This window comes from Macrosteles quadrilineatus, unplaced genomic scaffold (genome assembly GCF_028750875.1).
Source record: "Macrosteles quadrilineatus isolate MER2022 unplaced genomic scaffold, UCM_ALF_1.0 Scaffold_7__1_contigs__length_78375512, whole genome shotgun sequence".
Lineage (NCBI taxonomy): Eukaryota > Metazoa > Arthropoda > Insecta > Hemiptera > Cicadellidae > Macrosteles > Macrosteles quadrilineatus.
The window spans coordinates 2,140,251-2,161,992 of NW_026542600.1; the positions used below are offsets into that span (position 1 = coordinate 2,140,251).

The 21,742-nt window shown below is 35.5% G+C and overlaps 1 protein-coding gene across 2 annotated transcripts; it reads left to right on the top strand.

Annotated features, from left to right (window-relative positions):
• The first annotated feature begins 1,660 nt into the window (after window positions 1–1,660).
• Window positions 1,661–21,168, top strand: LOC128998349 (uncharacterized). Of its 2 annotated transcripts, XM_054424452.1 has the most exons (6): window positions 1,661–1,773; window positions 12,818–12,935; window positions 13,729–13,848; window positions 15,241–15,482; window positions 16,071–16,204; window positions 20,689–21,168. In XM_054424452.1, the coding sequence occupies exons 2-6, from the start codon at window positions 12,825–12,827 to the stop codon at window positions 20,949–20,951; spliced, it is 870 nt and encodes a 289-aa protein (XP_054280427.1). In that variant the 5' UTR covers window positions 1,661–1,773; window positions 12,818–12,824; the 3' UTR covers window positions 20,952–21,168. The 2 variants fall into 2 exon arrangements, with proteins under 2 accessions (XP_054280427.1, XP_054280428.1); XM_054424453.1 differs by lacking the exon at window positions 12,818–12,935.
• Window positions 21,169–21,742: the final 574 nt, after the last annotated feature.

The following is a 21,742-nucleotide window of genomic DNA, read 5'->3' on the forward strand; positions in this document are numbered from 1 at the left end:
GGGTTTAGCTTTCGTATTGTAGCAAGTGATACATCGAAATAATCGTTTTCTTATACGATTTCATGCACCAATAATCCAGAAGCGTCTTTGAATTAATGGTTGTACTAGTTTTGGACCACCATGTAGAGAATACAAGTGATAGTAATCACATAAGGGGTTTGCTAAATGACACTGAGAGGGTATCAATACAGGGTGTTTTGATGATTCAGGCAAGTGCAACTATTAAATATCTTGTATTTAATAGTTATTTATCCAAGGTTAAACTGATGGCTAGGTTTTTTTTTGTTTTTTTTTTTTTTGGGGGGGGTTATGTTTGTTTAAGTGAATTTCCCGACTATGGAATAACTTTTTCGTTTTGAGGTCCCCAGAGGCCAAAAACACAATCCTTTTAAATTCATGTATACGGTATACAGTATGTCCGTTAGCGCGATAACTCATTAAAAATTAAACGATTTTGATTAAATGTTTGTTCAAACGTATACCTTTAAACCTACGTTTATTTAAACGAGTTAGCGAACCAGCATGATTGGACTATGGGAACCCTCGTTTATGTGGATTTTTATGTGGTAAAAATTAGTTTTTACAACCTAAATCATTTTCTAGAACTTCCTAGACTTTTATATATTAAATAATGAATTTATTAGTGAATTTCTCATAATTATAGGGAATAAGCTATTGCCGTTGTACTCACGGAAAGACCTGGACCCGGGACCGAATTACTATTTTCGTTTTGAGATCCCTAGAGTACAAAAACACCATTCGTTCAAATTCACATATAAATGTATATGTCCGTTAGCACGATAACTCGACTACTACCCGGCTACTATCCGATTTTGATAAAATTTGGTACAAATCTGTCAAAATGTGTAAACCTACATTTATTCGAAGGAGTTCGCGAACCAGCATGATCCGACTATGGGAACGGGGGTTAATGAGGGATTTTATGGGGTAAAAATTGGGTTTTCCCATTTTTTTTCCTAAAAACATAAAACTTTCAATTTATTTAGAGCCGTTTTTGTAGAGCTCAAAAAAATAAACAATTTAGTATGTTGAAGAGTTTTTTTTTTTTTATCCTAATAGTTACGGAGAAAATTCCAAAACATGTTTAATTAAAATTCGCATGTTATTCTTACGGAGGCTAAGTAAACTGTTTGCTTGTTTATGCACATTTTTTATTCAATTTGGAAAATGCATTTATTTCATACTAAACTATTAACATTTTACAAAAAACACATTTCTTACCCTCCCTGTTACAGCAAACCTAATTAATCGTTAAACTAATGCTATTAAAATAGGGAATAGTGTGATATTTTTAAGGAGATATTTTAGTGTAAATCTAATCAGGCTAATGGAAATTCGCTTCGTCTTCAGGTTTGCTGTGGCGGGGGTATTTTTTTCTCTTGTAGCTATCCTCATCTGCATATTTTATTTCCTCTGTATTTATTGTTTTTTCTCCTGTATTCATTATTGACAAACGTAAACCAACATGATACCTTTTTTACTTTTCCACATACAATAACTGTGTTGTCTAACTGGAAATAAACATTCGCAGACTGTTCTTCTGAATCGCTCATTCGGTTGCTTTTATCGGTAAATCGCAAACTGGTTGAGTGTTGTGAGTGGTTCAGGGTTCTTCTGTTCAGTATCAGTATCAGTCTCAGTCTGCCTCAGTTCAGTATCAGTAGGTAGTGAACCAGTCAAGTGTGCGAGATCCAGTCTCGCTTCTCAGTTTACTGTGTCAACAACTTCATATCATCCGACCCTCTGAAGCGAGTAAGTTAGTTGTGTATTTATTGTAATGTTGGCTAATTTTTTGTAGCTATTTGAGGATGAGAATATTTTTTCCCGTTAGATAAATACATCGCTATTGGCATCGTCACTAATGAGCTAAAAACAAAGCCAAACAAGGGAAACTGCACATTCACATGGAAAACAACATTTAATCTATAAATTTTAAATTAGATGAGAGTTTTTAATTACAGCTTACACTTTCGAAAGAACACTCGTTGCTTAATTGGTTTATTTGTAACAAAATCCAATTGAGTTCAAGGCTGAACTCTAAACAGCTGATTTGATAAGAGGAGAGAAACTTGGAGATAGAGAGAGAGAGAGAGAGAGAGAGAGAGAGAGAGAGAGAGAGAGAGAGGAGAGAGAGAGAGAGAGAGAGAGAGAGAGGGTGAGGGAGAGGGTGAGGGAGAGGGGGGGTTTATACTATAACCCAGCATCAAGTCAATATTGTGTTAGTGGCAGTCCTATTATTTAACATTTACTAGAATTTTTGAATTTGGCTATTTGTTATTCGGCCTAGACCTTTAATGATCACTACATCAAAGTGTGAAAGCTGCAAAATGTACATAGATGGCAGCTTTAGAGTATTTTTGTATAGTGTTTAAAGTTTTCAAAAGGAATATAATAACCATTAATTAATTGTTATGTTAGGTACTTTCATGCTACTATAAGCATGTATGACTCGACTTAAAAATAACAGTGATACTCTAATAATGTGTCTTACAAATTATGGTTGTCAAATATATATATATACACTTCTGGTAGGGCAAAGGGATTGGAAAAATCATGTTCATTAAGAATTGTGTTTATTGTTACCGTAATCTTAATACATCACCAGCTGATTGATTACTATAGTTATTATCTGCTGAAAGCCCTAATTTTGGACCATGTTATTATTGCCATTGACCTAAAGGTCAACTTCAGATGATAAAAATATCAGTGTCCATACGATTACCAGTACATTGCAAATTGTCATAAAATTCCTATTTATGTAGGTACATAAATGTCATCGTGGTGATGTGTTCCTCAAAGAAAGAAGAAGCCTGCAGTCTGCAGTGGTAGCACCAAAGTCTCCCCATTCTGAATAGCTGCTGAAGTTTGATTCTGTATCCCTGATCTCCCAAAAGAGTTCCCAACATTTCAGTATAAAGTCCCGACAGAATGTTATCACGTATCTTAGATTTGTATTGCTTATAATAAATGTTATGATTTTCGTCCAGGAGGGTTTCATAATAAAGTCAGCAATCACATAAGACCAAAAGGTCTATGTGCTCACTGAATAAACTACAAAATAATATTATTAATAAATTAGCTGACCACCCAATGAAAATCTAATGGAAATTAACATTATCATGGAACAGGCCCCAGGAAGTAATTAAATATTAATGTCTGAAACAAGAGATGTTTTATAATAGTCTGTGTAAAGATTTGTATTTAAGCCAATTTGCCCATGGAGAGAAGAAGGTGATGGTGAGACCTAGACCCTGGCTGATTTACTTTTATTTTGATGTTTCAGGGGCCAAAAACACTCAAATATTTATATATTTGTGTGTGTATAAGTTTGTGTCCTTGAACCAACAATTGTGGTGTGTGGTAATTCATTTAGGGATCACAGTGTTTTGGCAATTAGTCTTTTGATGGCTAGAATTCACATGTGCTTGTATGATGTCATCTCATTCTCAACTTGTTATTTTTATAATTAACCTAATGTTGCCATTTCTTGTACTTTATATTATTCCGAATAATATAAACTACAAGAAATGGCAACATGAGGTTAATTAAAAAATTATTCCTATACATAGTAATTACTACGTATATCCCTGGCTATTTCCTTTCACATGTTTCTGTATTTATCTTTATATTATATTTTGTTTACCTTTATGTACAATTTGTTGATATTTACTCATGCTAATTTTATGTTTTGTACGTTTGTATTTGCACATAATTATCAAAATCGCTGTAAGGTCGTTATACTCTTGAAATACACCTTTAGTTTTTCTATATTTAAATGAATAGTAATCATTTTTAATCTCTTGAATACTATGACAATACCAAAATGTGATCAACTTAGTGTTTAAAGTAGACTACTCTGTAAGTTTATTCTGATCCAGTCAAGTAAGCATGTTTCTGTTAGATAAGCTATCTAAAGATTTGTTTTGTGCCAGATTTACACTATCTAGCATTCTTTTCTAAAAAAGAGTGGTATTCTTAAATGTTTTAATTAGTTAATTTTCAGTTGAATTAATACTGTAGTATGCTCATGAGCAATGCTGTCTTTTTTATCGTGTAGTAGCAGTTGCGCCGAGTAGCATTTGCGCCGCGGATTAAATCGTGCTTCCAGCGCCGCGGAGTTTGATTAGTTCAATGATGCAGAAGTGACGAGGGTCATAATTACTTTACACATTACTTGACTGAGTTGCTTGTAAATAGTGTCGTTTTCCATACTCCTAATTAACTTGTACTAATAGTGCACTATTGCACATAAAAAATGATTAAACCCTTGTATACCCCCACATGCAGTATTGAGTTAGTATAGATATTTTTCCTGAACTATAATTATTATAACCAGTAGACATTTCTACTTATCACATTACTAATTTAGGAGAAAGGGGGATTTTTGTTTTCCTATGAAGTTTTTAGAGAATAGTTGCACCAGGATAGTCTGCAGTGCTATGTGGAATGCAAACAGCTCGGCATATTGGTATTAAGGGGATTTGCTAGGGGTATATATCCCCATACCTTTCGTAGTAACCCACTCCCTTATGTTACCTTTGGTCACTCAATGGTGTTGTCATTGTCAGTTTCGAGTAGAATTTAGCAGAATGAACATCGTAGAATCCACAAAGAAGGGCTCAGTTTTCAATCATTTCGTCTACTACAATTGACCTACGGTACATCATATCATCGATATAAGCTTCAGTAGATAAGAATGCAACAATAAGCTACAATAACACATTTCTGAAACCTCTAACCGAATAAATGAATCGATAAATAATTTCGAACTATGCAATTGCTTACAATCGACATTTACAACTCTTCACAACAGTTGACTTGTACTCCCTAGGGACTAAAAAGGCTTTTTACCACTGGTGATTAAAACGTTATATAGTTTAGACCCATATGGTTTCGTTTTTTGTTTGCTATGTAAAGGTTATACATCGAAGTGAAGGATCACGGGTTCATACATAAAACCCCATTATAAAATGGTTTGTCATAATTACAGGTTCTAAAAAAGTTAACCATGTAAATAAATCAATAACTTGAGGGGGGGGGGGCAAGCCCAAAATGACACTTTCAGCTACCATTCGTCCCTCTGCTATATCATAAGATGTACAAGGACACCTACATCGAAAACATTGGTTAATCAAAACGGGTGAAAAATGGTATCAGGTACACAGTTTCATTGTGTGTTAACACTTAGCTAAACTAAACAGACAATACCCCCGCCGCAGCAAACCTGCCGTCTAAGCGAATTTCCATTTGTCTGAACGAGTACCTAGGTTAGCTGTTACAAGGAAACTATTAAAGTGGAGTTTTAGTAAAATGTGGAAAGCTTAGTCTAAAATAAATAAATTTGCCAAATTTGATCAAAATATATCCATAAACAAGCAAACTAAAATTACTCAAGTTATCGCGTTCACGGACGTATATAAATCTATACAAAATGAAAAAGTAAATTGGTCACGGGCCTAGGTCTTACGGTGCCACCTACGGTAATAGCTACTTCCCTACAGGGAATTCGCTAAAAACATCCATTTTTTGCGAATTTAACATTATGGTACAGAAGACGTAAGTATCATTAATTTATTTATATTATACCTATATGTGTAGGTAAATAACAACAGGTTTCATTCCGATATTGGTGGTTCGTAAACTTAATCAAGGTGATTCAACCTTACACATTCATTCCAAATTTAATCCAAATCGCACGAGAAGCGATAAGCATAGGCCGGGAGCGCGCCCGAGTTCACGTGCAAACCTCGCACTGTCAAGTTGCTGATTTTTAACATATTCGTGGGAATGGATGGGGATTTGTAATGTTTATTGAGTTGTACAATAGTATTGAACATTTGCATGGGCTTGTATAGGCCGAAAGCAGGGTCATTAGAAAATGGCTAAAAAAACTCACCCATGTTATTCTTATGAATGGAGAAAAAGTGCCTGAAGTGAGGTCATATTACTATATTATACCTACCGTACTTTACATTTAATGGGTCAGTAAATGAAAGAATTAGCTTTTTTAGCTTGATTTCGAATATAGTATATGAGGATTATATGTAGGGATATGTAGGCAAAGATCAGGATTTTTGGAATTAGTGGCAAAAAAATGATCCCCATGTTATTTTTATGGTGAAAAACGCCTAAAGTGGGATATCTTTGTGGTATTGCCACTACACGTTTTATAGAGTTATTTTGTAAACTTAATATGTACTTGTATTTCTAGACTTAAGATAAACTTGATATAAGGCCTGTCTCAACTCCCAGGCTTCACGAAGCGCGATGTATTACTACCAAACCTGGTACAGAAACAAACTATTTTTTTTTTTTCGTAATTTCCTCTCTTTTGAGTTATTGGTAATTAATTGGTTTTAGGTAGCCCTTATACTGAAACGGCGGAGTGTACTGTGTATTGTTGTCAACCAGTGAACGATATTTGCAGATATTTTTGGTGGCATCAATTTTGCAGTTAGGCCTATTAGATTTAAAATTATGTGTAACCATTAGCATGGGCCACGTGGTGACAGCATGCAACCACTTTACGCTGAAAGTAAAATGTGGTAGGAACATAAGTCCTCAATAATCCTATTAGTGCAGTTGATTGGTTCCGCCATTGTTAACCTGTCAAAACTGCTAACCCTCATTTAATTAGCTGGCGCGGCGCTGGTGCTACGCGGCGCAAATACTACTCGGCGCAAATACTACTCAACCCTTTTTTATGGACCCCGAAAAATGTAGCAGCAATAGCAATTGAACTTTAACAAAATAAAGAAATATTATTTATTATAAAGAAGCATTTCAAATAGGTATATAGCCACAGTAAAAAAATATCTGGACAATATTCTTAACACATTACAAATTCAAAAAGAAAATCAAACATATGAAGAATTCTATATAGAAAATCAAAAGAAACATCTTATCCATGTATGTCACAAGACAACTTAATTCATATCCTGGTTTAATTGTTTCTTTATATTCTCTACATATATTTATTTATTTATATTCTCTACATCTATTTATTTATTATTGAATCATTACTTATGTTATCATGGCCTGTTTAATGAGTTCTAAATGTTAACTAGCTGTCATATCCGGGAAGAGAATGCTAAAGACTATAATTATGTTATTAAATAATATAATGTTACCTTCTAACGTTCCAAAATGGGTGTAGTCTTACGACGCGTTTCGTCAACACAGTGACATCTTCAGGTGATCCGCTATCGCTTCGTCTTGAACATTAACACAAAACAGTCATAACACATATCACAAACACATATTTACTACATTTAAGGACCGATCGGTATTGTCATCGCTGTGGCCACAACTCGTGATATGTGTTATGACTGTTTTGAGTTAATGTTCAAGACGAAGCGATAGCGGATCACCTGAAGATGTCTCTGTGTTGACGAAACGCGTCGTAAGACTACACCATTTTGGAACGTTAGAAGGTAACATTATATTATTTATTAATAACTGATGTTCCAGTCAGTGAATGAATTCTAGGAATGAATTCTATAATTATGTTATATACATATGTCCACAAATTTATAAAGCACCAACAAAGACCTTTCAAACACCTGGTTTAAATCAATTTGGCAATCCTAATATAAAGTGTATTCATAAGAATGATATAGAAAAGTAGGAAGTCGGCGGGGCAGAGCCCTAGGAGAGTATTAAAATAAAAATATGATATTATACTTTTTAGGCTTGTGGTATATTGACTCTATTCATGGATAAAATCAGCTCAATTGGTTCAGTAGTTTTCACTGATTGATCATGTGACATACTCCAAATCTTCACATCTATAATATTAGTTCCTTCCATCAGTCATTGACTTAATCAGTAATGAGCTAAAAATATGTTTTCCATATATGATTTTGGAGGAAAACAAACATACAAACACAATACAATACATTGTTATAAACACATTGAAATTGAAAGTTATTAAGTTGATAAATTATGCACTTAAAAAATAAATTCGCCCTATCCATACACACATAAACATAACTGACTCTTTAAGCAATCCTACTTCGACAGTTCTCATCATGTGACAGCTTTTTGTTACTGTTCAGTTCAAAACACCTCTCATCGTAAATTCTAACAAAATAAAATTATAGTCCTGCACTCTGTTGTTAAACCCCGTTGTGTTCTTATTGAAAAATTTATAGCTTAGTATGAAGTTACATATTTTTCCAAATTCCATTAAACTATGTCCATAGACAAGCAAGCTACAACAGTTTATTTTTTTTCCATAAGAATAACATGGCCATTTTAAATTTACACATTTTTGGAATTCTTTCTGTAACCCTTATGTATACAACAACACTTCAATATACAAAATTATTTCTTTTTTTAAGCTCTACAAAATTTTTTGGAGAGAAATTATGAAATGTTGTGTTTTTAGGGTCAAAAATGGGAAAATCAATTTTATCCCATAAATCCCCCCATAAACCACCGTTCCCATAGTCTGATTATGCTGGTTCGGGAACTCGTTCGAATAATTCAATTCAAAATTCAAATTCGTTTATTCAGCTAAAAATTAACAAAGTAATTGCATTAGCTAAGTCAGAAAAAAAGTACAACTCATCTTAGGCTACACTTACATAATATATATACAAAAATAAGCTTATCTAATTTCAAGAGCAAATTGAGCTTCTCATCCTCTATTACAGGTTGAAAAAAACTCCTTGAGGCATTAACATGAGAAATTAATTAGATCATCTTTCAAACGTTTTCTAAATATTGAATGGTTTGATTCCAACTTCAGGGACCGGAAAAGGTTATTGAATAGTTAATAGCGCGTTATAGAATGTATGCTTTCTGAAGAAGGCGGTTGCATATTTCGGATCAGGTAAATCATATGAATTTCTCAAAGGGTATGGCCATGCTGAAGATTTATCTGAGACTACAAATAAAGACAAATGTTGTTTGACAAAATCTAACGTTTGCAGGATATATGAACTGGGGAAAGTTAAAATTTTATATTTCTTGAAGTAATCTCTGCAAGATTGGCGCTTGGGCAGTGAAAAAATAGTTTGCACTGCCCATTTTTGGAGTTTGAATAAAAACTTGGTGTTTCTACTCTCATGACCCCAAATTGGTACAACATAGTGGGGGTAGATGAGGCCACAATATGCTGAAATCAGGACATGGAAGTTTGTTGTGTTTTTCAGGCTGCGCAACACAAATATTCCAGAGCTTATCTTTCCTGAAATGCTTTCTATATGGCTCTTGAAACTGAGACCGTTGTCTATGGTCAATCCCTAGAACGTAACTCGATAACTCTGTCAGTTGGGTGAACCACTGTTTCATCTATGAAAAGGCTAAAACTCTTGTGGTGTTTGTTGGTTATAGAAAAATTTATGAATTGGGTTTTTTTAGGGTTTATGGTTAACAAGTTGTCATCAAACCGTTGGACTAAATTGTTTGCCTCAGAAAAGGCACTAAATTCTGACAGATCGATATCGCAGGAAACTGAAAGGGAGGTGTCGTCGGCAAAGAAAGTAGGTTTTGCAGCTACTAGCTGGAGTGGATGAAGGGAGGGAATTTATAAAAAGGAGGACTAGAACAGCCCCGATTACAGAACCCTGAGGCACCCCCCTCACTTTAAGGAACTTGGCAGATGAATAGGTACGCAAAAGTCTGGTCTCATCCGCTGAACAGATCTCCACAAACAGATTTCTGCCTTAAAGGTAACTCGAGATCCAGCTTAAACCCAGGCCACGTATTCCCACCTCACTCATTCAATGTAGCTGTGACGCTTGCGTCACAGCGGAGACGCGTCAGACGGCAAATCAGCTGATAACTAGAGAACTTGGGGGAGGGGATAGGAAGCGCAGAGAGTAGTACTAGTAGTTGTGCTCTGGCGGCTGGCCGTGGCGGTTCGACGCTGGACATAGTCACCGAATTGATAACTTGTCGTTATATTAAGTAATTTTAAAATATGTTCTAATTTTTTTTCAGGAAGGGGGGATTAAGGGGTTAGGGAACTCTTAACTATTTCAGCTTAATATGTAAATTATACTTTTTCAGCACACTCGTACCCTTAAGCGCACCTGGAAGTTTTACTTGTTCTAAACTATATATTACATTTAATTAGATGCATTAGAAATATTAGATAATCAAAATGGCTGTGATATGGATGTGGTTTGGCTCAGTAGTTAATTTAAGTTTATTATTATTCAACTCAGAATATCGCTCCCAGCAATAAGCTGATTATATTGAGCCTTAACGATCCTTATAAGTCCAGTACCGTTACTATAAATTATAGTACATACTTCATAGCAGCAACCTGAGATCAACCGCATCAAATGCCTTACTGAGGTCGAAGAAAATCCCTGCTGAACAATTTCAGGAATCGAGCTCATTTACTACTCCAGTCAAGAAGTCATACATAGCCGATAGCGTAGACTTCCCCTTCAAGAACCCGTGTTGTTTCTTAGTAATTATATTATTACTCTATAGAAATTTCCATAACCTAGTGACCATCGCCTTCTCAAACACCTTTATAGATATTGGTCTGTAGCTGCTGCATACTCGGGGGTTACCTTTTTTGAATATCGGTCTAACAACAGTATCCTTTAGACCTCGGGGAAATGATCCTGACGTAAAGGAAAAATTTATAAGGTGGCACAGAGGTGTCAACAACTGCTTTTAAATGCTCTTAAGAAGCATCAGAGATATTTTGTCTGCTCCTGCACTCTTTTTATTTTTTAGGTTTGATATGACCTTATTGATTTCCTTCTCGGTTGTCGGGTAGAGGAACATTGATGTGTAAATCCCCGGTCTGGCCATCCTGTGAGACAACTCTGGCCAGCAGTGGTTTTAGTGAAGTTCCCTACATTGGAGAAATAATTGCTAAATTTGTCACAAATATCATCAGGGCCGGTAATTTAGCTTGCCATTTGTCTTCAAGAACAAGTTCACTTTTAAAGTCTTTGTTTCGTTTCTCTTTTGTTTTTATAATGTCCCAAATTGCTTTAGATTTATTTTCCGATGTTTCTATTTTATGAAGATTTGTTTGAGACTTATTATCATGCGACTGTATTGGCATTTTAGTTTCCTATAGTATATACTGAGATAGTGGGATGATTGAAGATGTTTGACCTGATTAAAGACAGTAGAGTTGATTCCGTATGGTACTTCCTTTGTCAAAGCAACTTTTTTTGCAAGTTGTATGATTGGTTTTTTAAGTTTTTGGGGAAACACAGCTTCAAAAGAATAAAGAATCTTAGTCATGAAAATATCAAACTTAGTACCCAAGTCTAAGGCAACATAAACGTCAATCCGGTTTTCTTTCGGTATAAAACTTTTAAATAATTGTATATTACTATATGAAAATGTCCTTAAACGATCATACTGGTCTTTAGAAGATGGTTGGGTCAGGTTGTAATATAAAGTTGCTGTCTGTGCATGGTGATCAGATAAACAAGGGGTGATGACTGAACAATCAACATTAGTCTCATTAGTAAATACATGATCAATAAGAGTATGTGTGCCATTTACTTCACTGGTATATCCCTTAAGAATGTTTTTTAGTCCAAAAGAAGCCATCATTGTGACTAGTTTTTGGGTTATAAAGGAGTCACAAAAGAGGTCAATATTAATGTCACCCATAACTACAGTTATTTTGTGTTGCTTTTGATGCGTATTTAGACATTCGGTGATCATGTCAAGAAACGCGTCATGTAGGTTAGAGAGAGGTCTATAAGCTGCCAGTAATAACATTTTGGTATTAGTACAGTAGACTCCCTCTTACCTAGACTCCTCGGGACCGAGGCCAGTCCGGATAACGGTTTTCCGGTTAAGCCGACGTCCCCAAAAACTCGTTAAAACAGACCGTTTGAATGCATACTGTATACAGATTTGACTAAAATTTAGGAGAGCATTGTATTCAGACACATGATCACTGGCTTCAAATCTTTCCCACGAGAACAGTCGTTTCAGTACCGCCCACTTCCTGCCGATCTAGTCCGGTTAAACCGATGCGCTGATAAAAATTGTCCGGTTAAAGAGATGTCATTTCCGCCGAGTGAAGTCCGGTCAAACCGATGTCCGGTTAAAAGGTGTCCGGATAAGAGAGAGTCTATCGTATCAATTGCCACGGACACTGCAGCAAGCTCACTAACACTCTCTTGAACAAAATCAGTGCAATCCAAAAGCTTCACAAGTCAAGCCTGGTCTACACCAGATTCCTACATATGGTAGTTCTGCAGTATGATGCAACACAGCTGAAACCATTTAGTCTAGAGAGAAAGATTTCCACCGTCTACAAAATGGTTTGGAAAGAAATTGCAAAATATTATGTTTTAGGGTGAAAAATGGGGAAATCCCCATTTTTACCCCATAATCCCCCATTCCCACAGTCCGATCATGCTGGATCGCAAACTTGTTCGTTTTTATAGCAAATTTCATCAAAATCGGATGATTTTTGCTCCAGTTATCGTGCTAACAGACACAAATATATATTTATGAATTCAAACGGATGGTGTTTTTTGTCACTGGGGTCCTTAAAACGAAAAAGTCAATGGCTCCTGGGTCCAGGTCTTACCATGAGACCTACGGTAATAGCTTGTTCTCTATATGGGAAACTCGCTAATATATGAATTTGAACGGATGGTGTGTTTTTTAGTCTCTGGAGACATCAAAACAAAAAAATTAATCGGTCCTGGTCTAGGTCTTACCATATAAGACCCAAATTCGCTAATGCTAATATTCCCTATTAAAGAAATATGGTATAAAAATTTAAAATATTACATAATTAATACAAAATATGAATTAATGGCTTACTGAGATTGTTTTGTCATTGCAGGGGAGAGATGGAGGTTAAAACCCCTGATGTGTGTACTGAGTATTTCAGGGAAATTGTATTAAGTGAAATCCCTAAAGTGCTTGAAACACTCAATAGAGATTGGCCAAAGCACTTTGTGGTAAGTGATACTTTAGCTATTTTCATTTTGCCATTTTCACACAAAAGTATAAGAAATTATGAAAGAACAGTTTAATCTGTGGTCTATTTGTCCGATAATGATTTTCCAAAATAATGTTTTCAACACCTCCATTGTGTTCCCAGAGGTTTCTCTTCATAATAAACTTTCCAACTATCACTAGTGGTTGTATCATCTATTACAGATACTGTTAATAAGAAATAATAAATAGAGTTAACACGTTTGCTACCGAGCGTCGCATATATGCGACACCGCGATCATTGCCACGGACCGAGGTTTACAATTTAATCTTACACATAGACTGGCTGTCACTTGGTTAACAGTACACGCAGACCACGGGCGATAACCTGTTAAGCAGTGGTAATTTACTTTGTAATACTCTGCAATCCTGTTTGTAAATAATATATTATTGTACAACCCCTCACACGACAAGGGAATATAGTGGTAAGACAATATTTTGAGGGAGGCTTTAGTTGATCATGTTTTTCATTATTTCCTTCTGTGAACAAGCTTGTCCTGTGTAGTTTTGCTAAACCAACATATGAGCCCAACTGTCTTTGCAACAAACATTCCACCGTGAAAGGTTTTACTTCCCGAACTAATTCAACAAGTCTTGTTTAAAATTGGCACGAATTAGTGATTTGTCAATGAATGGACTATAGGTAAGGATAATGTAAGTTGTTTTGCAAGGACCTAGTCTTAAATAAATTGGTAATAATTTGACCTCTTAAGAATTGATTCAATTTTACCCCCCATTGGTTTATTTTTGTTCCAGCTTCATCAACTTCTTCGGGTTTTTATGGAATACCAGAAAAAGAAAACCAAGTTCAAGAACTCCTTATACCTCTATGGGACCTTGCATGATGGGGTGTTCTTGAATATCACAAAAATGGAGGTAAGACTTTATAACGTAGTAACTTATGTAGTTACTTGTAGTTAGGTAACAAACTTGATTTGGATCAAAATTTTATTTCACAGAGTATAATGGAAAAGAGTCAATCATATGGAAATGGTATTTATATAATATAAATAAATATATAAATATTATATAATATATAATATAAATTTTCAAGAACTTCCATTTAAGTAGTCAAAGACTGAGTTGAATGAATGTAGCTATCTATTGTGAATATATTGCTTATTTGTTAACGTACCAGGCTCTGTCGCTGTGGTTGGTATTTACGATAAGTCTATCAATAGTCAAAGTTGAACGACAAAAAACACTGCACCAGCTGATCGATTTAGCAGTGTTGATTAAAATTTAGTATGTTATAGCCTTTTCAATTCCAAACAAACCAGTTTAACTCCCATTGCTTAAAAATTGCATTTAAAAATTTACTGTATCACAATTTATTTGATTTTCTCATAAAAACCTGTAAAATAACGGAAAAATTTGATTTTCAAAAAACCGTTTGACAGATTTTGATTAAGATTTAGCATGTACTGTTATGTGAAGTATGTTCAAACAAAATAAGATAATGCTCATTGCTGTAAAAATTATGACTTTAAAGTTATTGTTGCCTTTGTGATTTTCCCTATAAAATATCATAGTTACTCCCACCTCTTAACCATAATGGTTGTTGACAAGCTTATGGGAGAAAGTATTTGTCAGATTGCTAACACCGTTTACTTGATTTGTGAAAAGCTAAGAACTTACCAATGCATTATCATAAAGGTTGTTATCAAAATAAATGTAAGAAAATATTTCACAATCAACAAAAATATTTTAAAATAGGAGGAAATTTACAAATGTGTTCCCTATATTAAAATATTTATTTAAAGGGAGTTATTTTTTTTATTTATTTCAACTGTAAAATAACAGTATTGAGTATTCCAAGAAATAAATTAGATATTTTCGTATATTACAAAATAAATTTTCATATTAAATCAAACACTTTATTTGCGAACACTTTTGTAAGGAACCTTTAAATTTTAACGCCAGCACTTCTTTATTTTCTCAACGATGGGTAATGTGTTTAATGGGAAGTTAAATGTAAGTCGTGTTAGTTTAAATGTTTGTTGGGAAGTTTAATTGATAGCAGTATAATATGACCATCTCTTGCGGTCCTGTATAGAATATCATCGCCTTCCACAATCACAGCAAAATAGGACTGAATATTTACTGTGGTCGCAAAGACATAATCATCGTCCCTTGGGATTGTAGCTGAAGTGTGAATTTTACATTGAAAACAGCTGTTCCTATTGCAGTATGAAACACCCAACTATTCATCTCAGAGATGGTAAATGAATACAATACTGTACTAACTATTTTGAAACTTGTCGGCAGCTTGGGGATAAGGAAGCAATAAAGATTTATGTTGATGCAACCGCAAGAGATACAAGCATGGTGACAAAGGCTCTGTCAGAAACTGATATTATTCCATGGGAGAAGACTTTTACCTTCACCCATATACACTCAGACTACTCCACCATCATTCAGGGTGTCTTGGCATCTCACAAAGCTAACAGCTTCGATGTATCTCCCAACAACATGTTCTGGTTTCCATCTGGAAAAACAATCAGAATGTCGTGAGTACATAGGGTGGTTAGTCAACTAATATTTAGTTCTATATTAGCGATCTTTTGATCCCTGATTAGTTATCATTGTGCAGATATTATTATTATGGGCACAACAATAAGAAGCAAACTCTCTAATACTGAAATAGAATAGAAGAGGCCTTTTCACAATCACTTGGAAATAGAGATTCAGTTGTAATTATGTTGCTTTTTAACTCTGATAGTCGTTCCCAAAAATTCTTAGAGCAATCGGCCCAGCAAAATCTGGAATGCCTAGACTACACTAGGTGCGATGTTCTATTGAGTTGTAAGTGTAAGTTCCAATATGTCACTCTTGTGTCCACTCTGCAGCCTGTGGAGCTGTAATGTTATAAAACTGTTGAGAATGAGAGAGCCAAAAGCCAGGGTAATATTGGATTGATAAAACTCAACTCAGATTTCTCACTATGCACTTAGCCTTTTAATTCCTCTTTTCATGTTAAATTTCAGGTATATTTTCCATCCACAGCCTACTAATCTTGCACAGCACTACTTCAGTATTTCAATCAACTTAGAGAAAACAATAATAATAATAATTTTCAATTAACTTTTTGATTGCAGGGAGTTGCCCCAAGACACAATTTGTGATTTCCTGGATGGATCTCATGCTGATGAAATGAATCAAAACTGGCCACATCGAAGTCCACGATCTGAGTTGGTTCTTAAAGAGAATATAGAAAAAAACTTTGGATTGGGTATGCCTGAAAATTCTTAAATGTTCTTGTATTTTGTAATACTATCCCAAATAAGTAATAATTAAATGGTTGAAGAATAAATTCAGTTAAGGAGAAGCTATCCTAATCATGTAGGTAATATGTAACGATCTGTGTTACACATTTAATTTATTACATTATTAGGCCTACAAAGTTTATTTCTTTAGGCTCTAGTTTTACAGTACTTCAGGCTAGAAGAGGTTGGATGTTGCGGCATTATCACTTAGATAAAATCCATTGGTGATTGGCGAGATTTGAACCCAGGATCTCAGGACCCGAAGTCCCGCATTTTATTACATTGTAATTTAAGGGGGCAATTAATTTATGAGGGGCACAAAAAACCGGAGTTTTAAAAAAATACGCAAATAAATTACAAATTATTTACAAATCGACCGTATCACCTTCAAAGTTGGCTACTCTCCATTAGACGCTATGCACTTGTCCCAACGGTTTTCCACTGTACAAAACAATGTTTGAATTCATCTTTTCGGGTGGCCATCAGCTCCTCCCTCATATTTTTCTTGTCATCTTCAATGGTGTCAAATCGTTGTCCTTTTTTACATACCACTCACTAAATACATCTTTACATGCGAAGAAACTGAAAAAAGTCACATGGAGTCAGGTCAAGTGAATCAGGTGTGTGGCGTAGCGCAAAAATCTTGTGTTTAGCCAAAAACAAGCAAACGTCGATGGCTGTGTGTGCAGCGCAGGTGCATTATGGTGGAAGAACCAGTCCTGTGTCTGCCACGGATCGGGACTTTTTGTTGAAAACACTGTCACGCAATCTTCAAAAAAATTACAAATAGAAGGACTTATTCATGTTCTGACCTGGGGGAACGAACTATTGAGTGAACATTGCGTTCGGCATCAAAAAACAGATCAACATTGTTTTCCTACAGTTACCTGACAAAGTGGGCTTCCTTGGCACTGATCATAGCACACAAAGTAGCTAATTGCTGCATTTACTTACTTTTACCTCCCAAATTTTTTTTACACACCAGTATTACAGCCAAACAACACAATACAGTGTGCTTTTATTAGGCAAATAATATGTGTACGCTTGAAAATAAGTTGGCCACACTTGAAGATACTACGACTACGATCAGCTGGTGCAGCGTTTCCCATTTCGTTCAACGCATGAATTTAAACTAACCTAAAAGTGTGGTGCTGTACAGTGTCTGAAAGACTAGTTATGCTTTATATCAACTGTAGGAAAAATATAATGTGCAAAGTGTCACAATGTTTGATTTGACCTGATGGAATTTTTGTGGACAGGGTGGCAATGGCGTCTCTCGTTTGCTTGACTGTTGCTTTCTTTCTGGCTCATAACCATATAGCGGACTCATCACCAGTAATTATTGTGGACAGAAAACTTGAATGAAGCTACTGTTTCAAAACTTGAGAATTTTCCACTCGCTGTTCTTTTTATTGCCATCCAGAGCTCGGGGAACAAACTTGGAAGAAACTCTTTTCATTCTTAAATCTTCAGTTAAAATCCGCTGGTGTAAGTTCCAAAATATTCCACTTATCTCTGCCAATTGATCAATTGTCTGTAAACATTCTTCAAGCACCAGATCCCAAATTTTTTCCACATTTATGTCCTTTCTGGCAGTTGATGGACGTCCAGGACGAGGTTTGTCTATAAAGGAAATGTCACCATTTTTTTAACAAGTAAATCACTCATACACTTGAGTTTTTCCCCACAGCTTAATATTTTCAAGCTGTTGAACATTAAAAGCTTTAACATTATTTTACCGATTATAAAACAAAACTTAACAGTTAAAAAGTTACACATTGTTCACTTTCACTTGCCATCGCAAAAAACACACTTAATGGTGCCAACAAAAACTGTCAGATCAGACAAACACAACCAGCCAGCTTGACGGCAGCAGGGGTGGCAGCGAGTTGCCATACACACTTATGGGCCGAAACGCCAATTTAAGCTCTGCCCATGGCAACATTATTCCAGTAATTTTCCTCGTACATCTTTTTATTATTGTTATTTATTTTTACAGTTCATCATTTTTGTTACTACTATTAAACTTTGACAGTGATATTTTTTATCATTTTATTATTTTTGACAGCCTCACTCATGCCTGTTAGATTATTGCGTGACTATTAGCTTTGGATTTCAGCAACTTAACTTATTTATCTCGCAATACAAAGAAAACATAGATTATAATACCCTCAATGCAGCAAATCTGCAGACTAAGCGAATTTCCATTTGCCTGATTGGATTTACACTAAAATGTCTCCTTAAAAATATCACATTTATTCCCTATTTAAATATAATTAGTTTAACGAGTACTTTGGTTTGCTGCCACAGGGAGGGTAAGTGTTTTTTTTTTTTTTTTTTTTTTTTTTTTTTTGTAAAATGTTTATAGTTAATTAAGAAATAAATGCATATTCCAAATTTGGTCAAAATATGTTCATAATCAAGTTTACTTATTCTCCATAAGAATAACATGGAAATTTTAAATTTAAATTTTTTGTTAATTTTATTTGTAACCATTAGGCGCAAATAACGCTTCAATATACTAAGTTATTTGTTTTTTAAAGCTCTACAAAATGGTTAGGAAAGAAATTGCTAAATTTTATGTTTTTCGGGTCAAGTTCCAATAGTCTGATCATGCTGGTTCGCGAACTTGTTCGAATAAATGTAGGCTTACACGTTTATACCAAATTACATCAAAATCGGATCATTTTTGCTTGAGTTAACGGACACACATATAAATATGGTATATGAATTTGAACGGATGGTGTTTTTGGCCTCTAGGGTCGTCAAAACGATAAAGTAAATCGGTCCCGGGTCCAGGTCTTACCATGAGTACTACGGTAATAGCATATTCCCTATATGGAAAATTCGTAAAAAACCAAAAGGTTGGACACTGCAACAGTGTTAGTAATTTAGAACAGAAACTCTGATATGGGAAGGGAAAATACTCTTAACCGAAAATTTTTAAACCCCTGAAGATCTTACCTGGATCCTAGGCCAAAGGCTGAAGAATTGGACCAAGCCCAAACTCCCCCCCCCTCACCCCCCCACAATAGGCCAAATACACCTACCAAACTACTTACAGTGTTCTTGGTCATTAAGAGTTGTTGTTATACACTTCCTCACTTCCAGGCTACTCACACAAACATTTCCAAACACTTTCTCTTCACAGTATTTGTCCCCTACTATTACACTAACGTAGGAGTGTAAAAAACTATTTACGTGTTTCCTTTAGCACCCAACCTAAGTAGGTAATGTTAATTAACACGTTCGCTACTGCAATAGTACGAAATTTTTCATTCACATGGACCAGCGACGCACATATGCGACGGCCGGTTTCCACCCATAGACTGCCGTCGCAAAATAGACTGCCGTCGCATATTTGCGTCAGGGTTCTAATGTTATTAAAATACTTATATATCTTTGTAACGGTCTATTTGAAGGCACTGAATTCCCTGCAGTGGTCTACAGAGATGTCTGACGCACAAATGCGTCGCTTTTTCTGTGGATATGATGATTGGTGATGTCATATGATAGTTGGAAAAACTGGTCTTTACTTTTCTGTATCACTGTATGTATGTGTGCAGTATGTATGCTGCATTATCCTATGTAGCTGTTATATTTGTTCACTTGTTCAGTTATAAACTGTTCTTGAATAATCTGTTCTTTTTACTTACTTTCACCTCAAAACACAAACAAAAATGAACTGTCGCATATATGCGACGTTTGGTCTATTTCAAGAAAACTATGATGGTTTTCACTATTGTCTTCACTGTAGACCGGGCGTCGCAAATATGCAACATTACAAAAGGTTATAAAAAATACAAAAGAAACAAGAATAAATTATTTACAAACACGATTGTAGCGTATTACGATGTAAATGATCACTGTTTTACAGGGTTTCGCCCATGGTCTGTGTGTACTGTTATCCAAGTGACAACCGGTCTATGTGTAAGATTCAAATGCATATCTCGGTCCATGGCAATGACCGCGGCGTCGCATATATGCGACGCTCAGTAGCGAACGTGTTAAATTGGAAATAAATCTGACATGTTTTTAATATTTTATTGAAAATCCAATCAGAAAATGCAAATTAGCTTAGTTTGCAGGTTTGCTGAATATTGTGTGCTCTGTGGTTTGCTGTGGCAGGGTTTTTTGTACGATTCTAGATTTACTATTGTAGTTTAGAAATATTATTTTTATATGAGACAACGCATCAGTTTGAAATGTTTTGTCCACAACAGCTTCCCTGAACCGCTGTACCTTTTACACAGTATTATATACTGGTAATATATAAATTATACTATACACTTTATAGCTGCTGGGAGAGGATTGTGCTCCTCTTGTCTGTCTCCATCAGCTCTTCCGTGGTCATCTATTGTAATGTAAGGTTAAACAATGGGTCGATGCCAAGGAACACATATTCTAGGATAAATGTTGTACCGGTACTATTTTTTGTTCTTATTTTCAGGAATATTCCGTATCTCTGATCGCCTACTGATATCTTCAGCTCTGTGCAACTACGCGGGAGGGATCTTTGTGTTATACACAAATCCTGAGTTCCGAGGCAGGTCGTATGCTTCAAAGCTGGTACAACGAATGGTCCTAGAGATCCGGAAACGAGGATGGATTCCTTTCTGCACAGTCATCCTCGGTAACAAGAGATCCGAGGCTGTCTTTCGCAATGTCGGTTTCGAAAAGTTTTCCTTCGCTGACTACCTCATCGCTCGATAATCTCCAAATCGTCATGACAAGATTAGAACTATTACAGAGCAGTTTTTGTGTTAGTTAACCCTAGCAGTGGCCAACCGTCGTCTGGTGACGGTATGACGTTGATGCTTAGAATGGCCAAAGTCGTCTGGTGACGGTATGGGCCGAAATTTTTTTAACGGTAAAAAAACACTTATAATCAATTCAGATGAGAATAATATATATACCATTCGAAAGATCACATTCTGAACTTTCATTTGATTACATAAACAAACCCTGTAGCAGGTATATAACAATGTCACGACGATTAGAAATCAAATGAAATTTTGGCGCGGTACGACTTTTGCAGCCGACACTTGGGAACTGGCAAAACACGTCTTGTTTGGCATTACCCTGCTCGGGTAATTTTTGTCTTGGGATGTTGCGGGTGGTACCACTGGATAGCCATTGATTTTATCTTCATTGTGGTAGTGATATTTATAACTAAATATTGATTGCACAATCGGTACGATTTTATGAAAACAGCTGTTTTCGAAATTTCTAACAAATGGCCAACAGTCGTCTGGTGACTGTATGGAAAATACGAATTACATGCAGTGTAATTTATTATTACTAGTCATATAGTATGTCATTTTGAAGAGGAAGAAATATAGATTCAGAGAGTGGCAGCCCTGCACTCAGGGTTATTTCTGTATGCTCGCATGTAGACGACGGAAGTGAGTCATTACTGCTACAGTCTGTCAGCTGTCTTGTATTCGCCATTGTTTGTGTTGCTGCCGGTAATAGTGTTCGTTCTCGTGTTATCCGCGATTTAT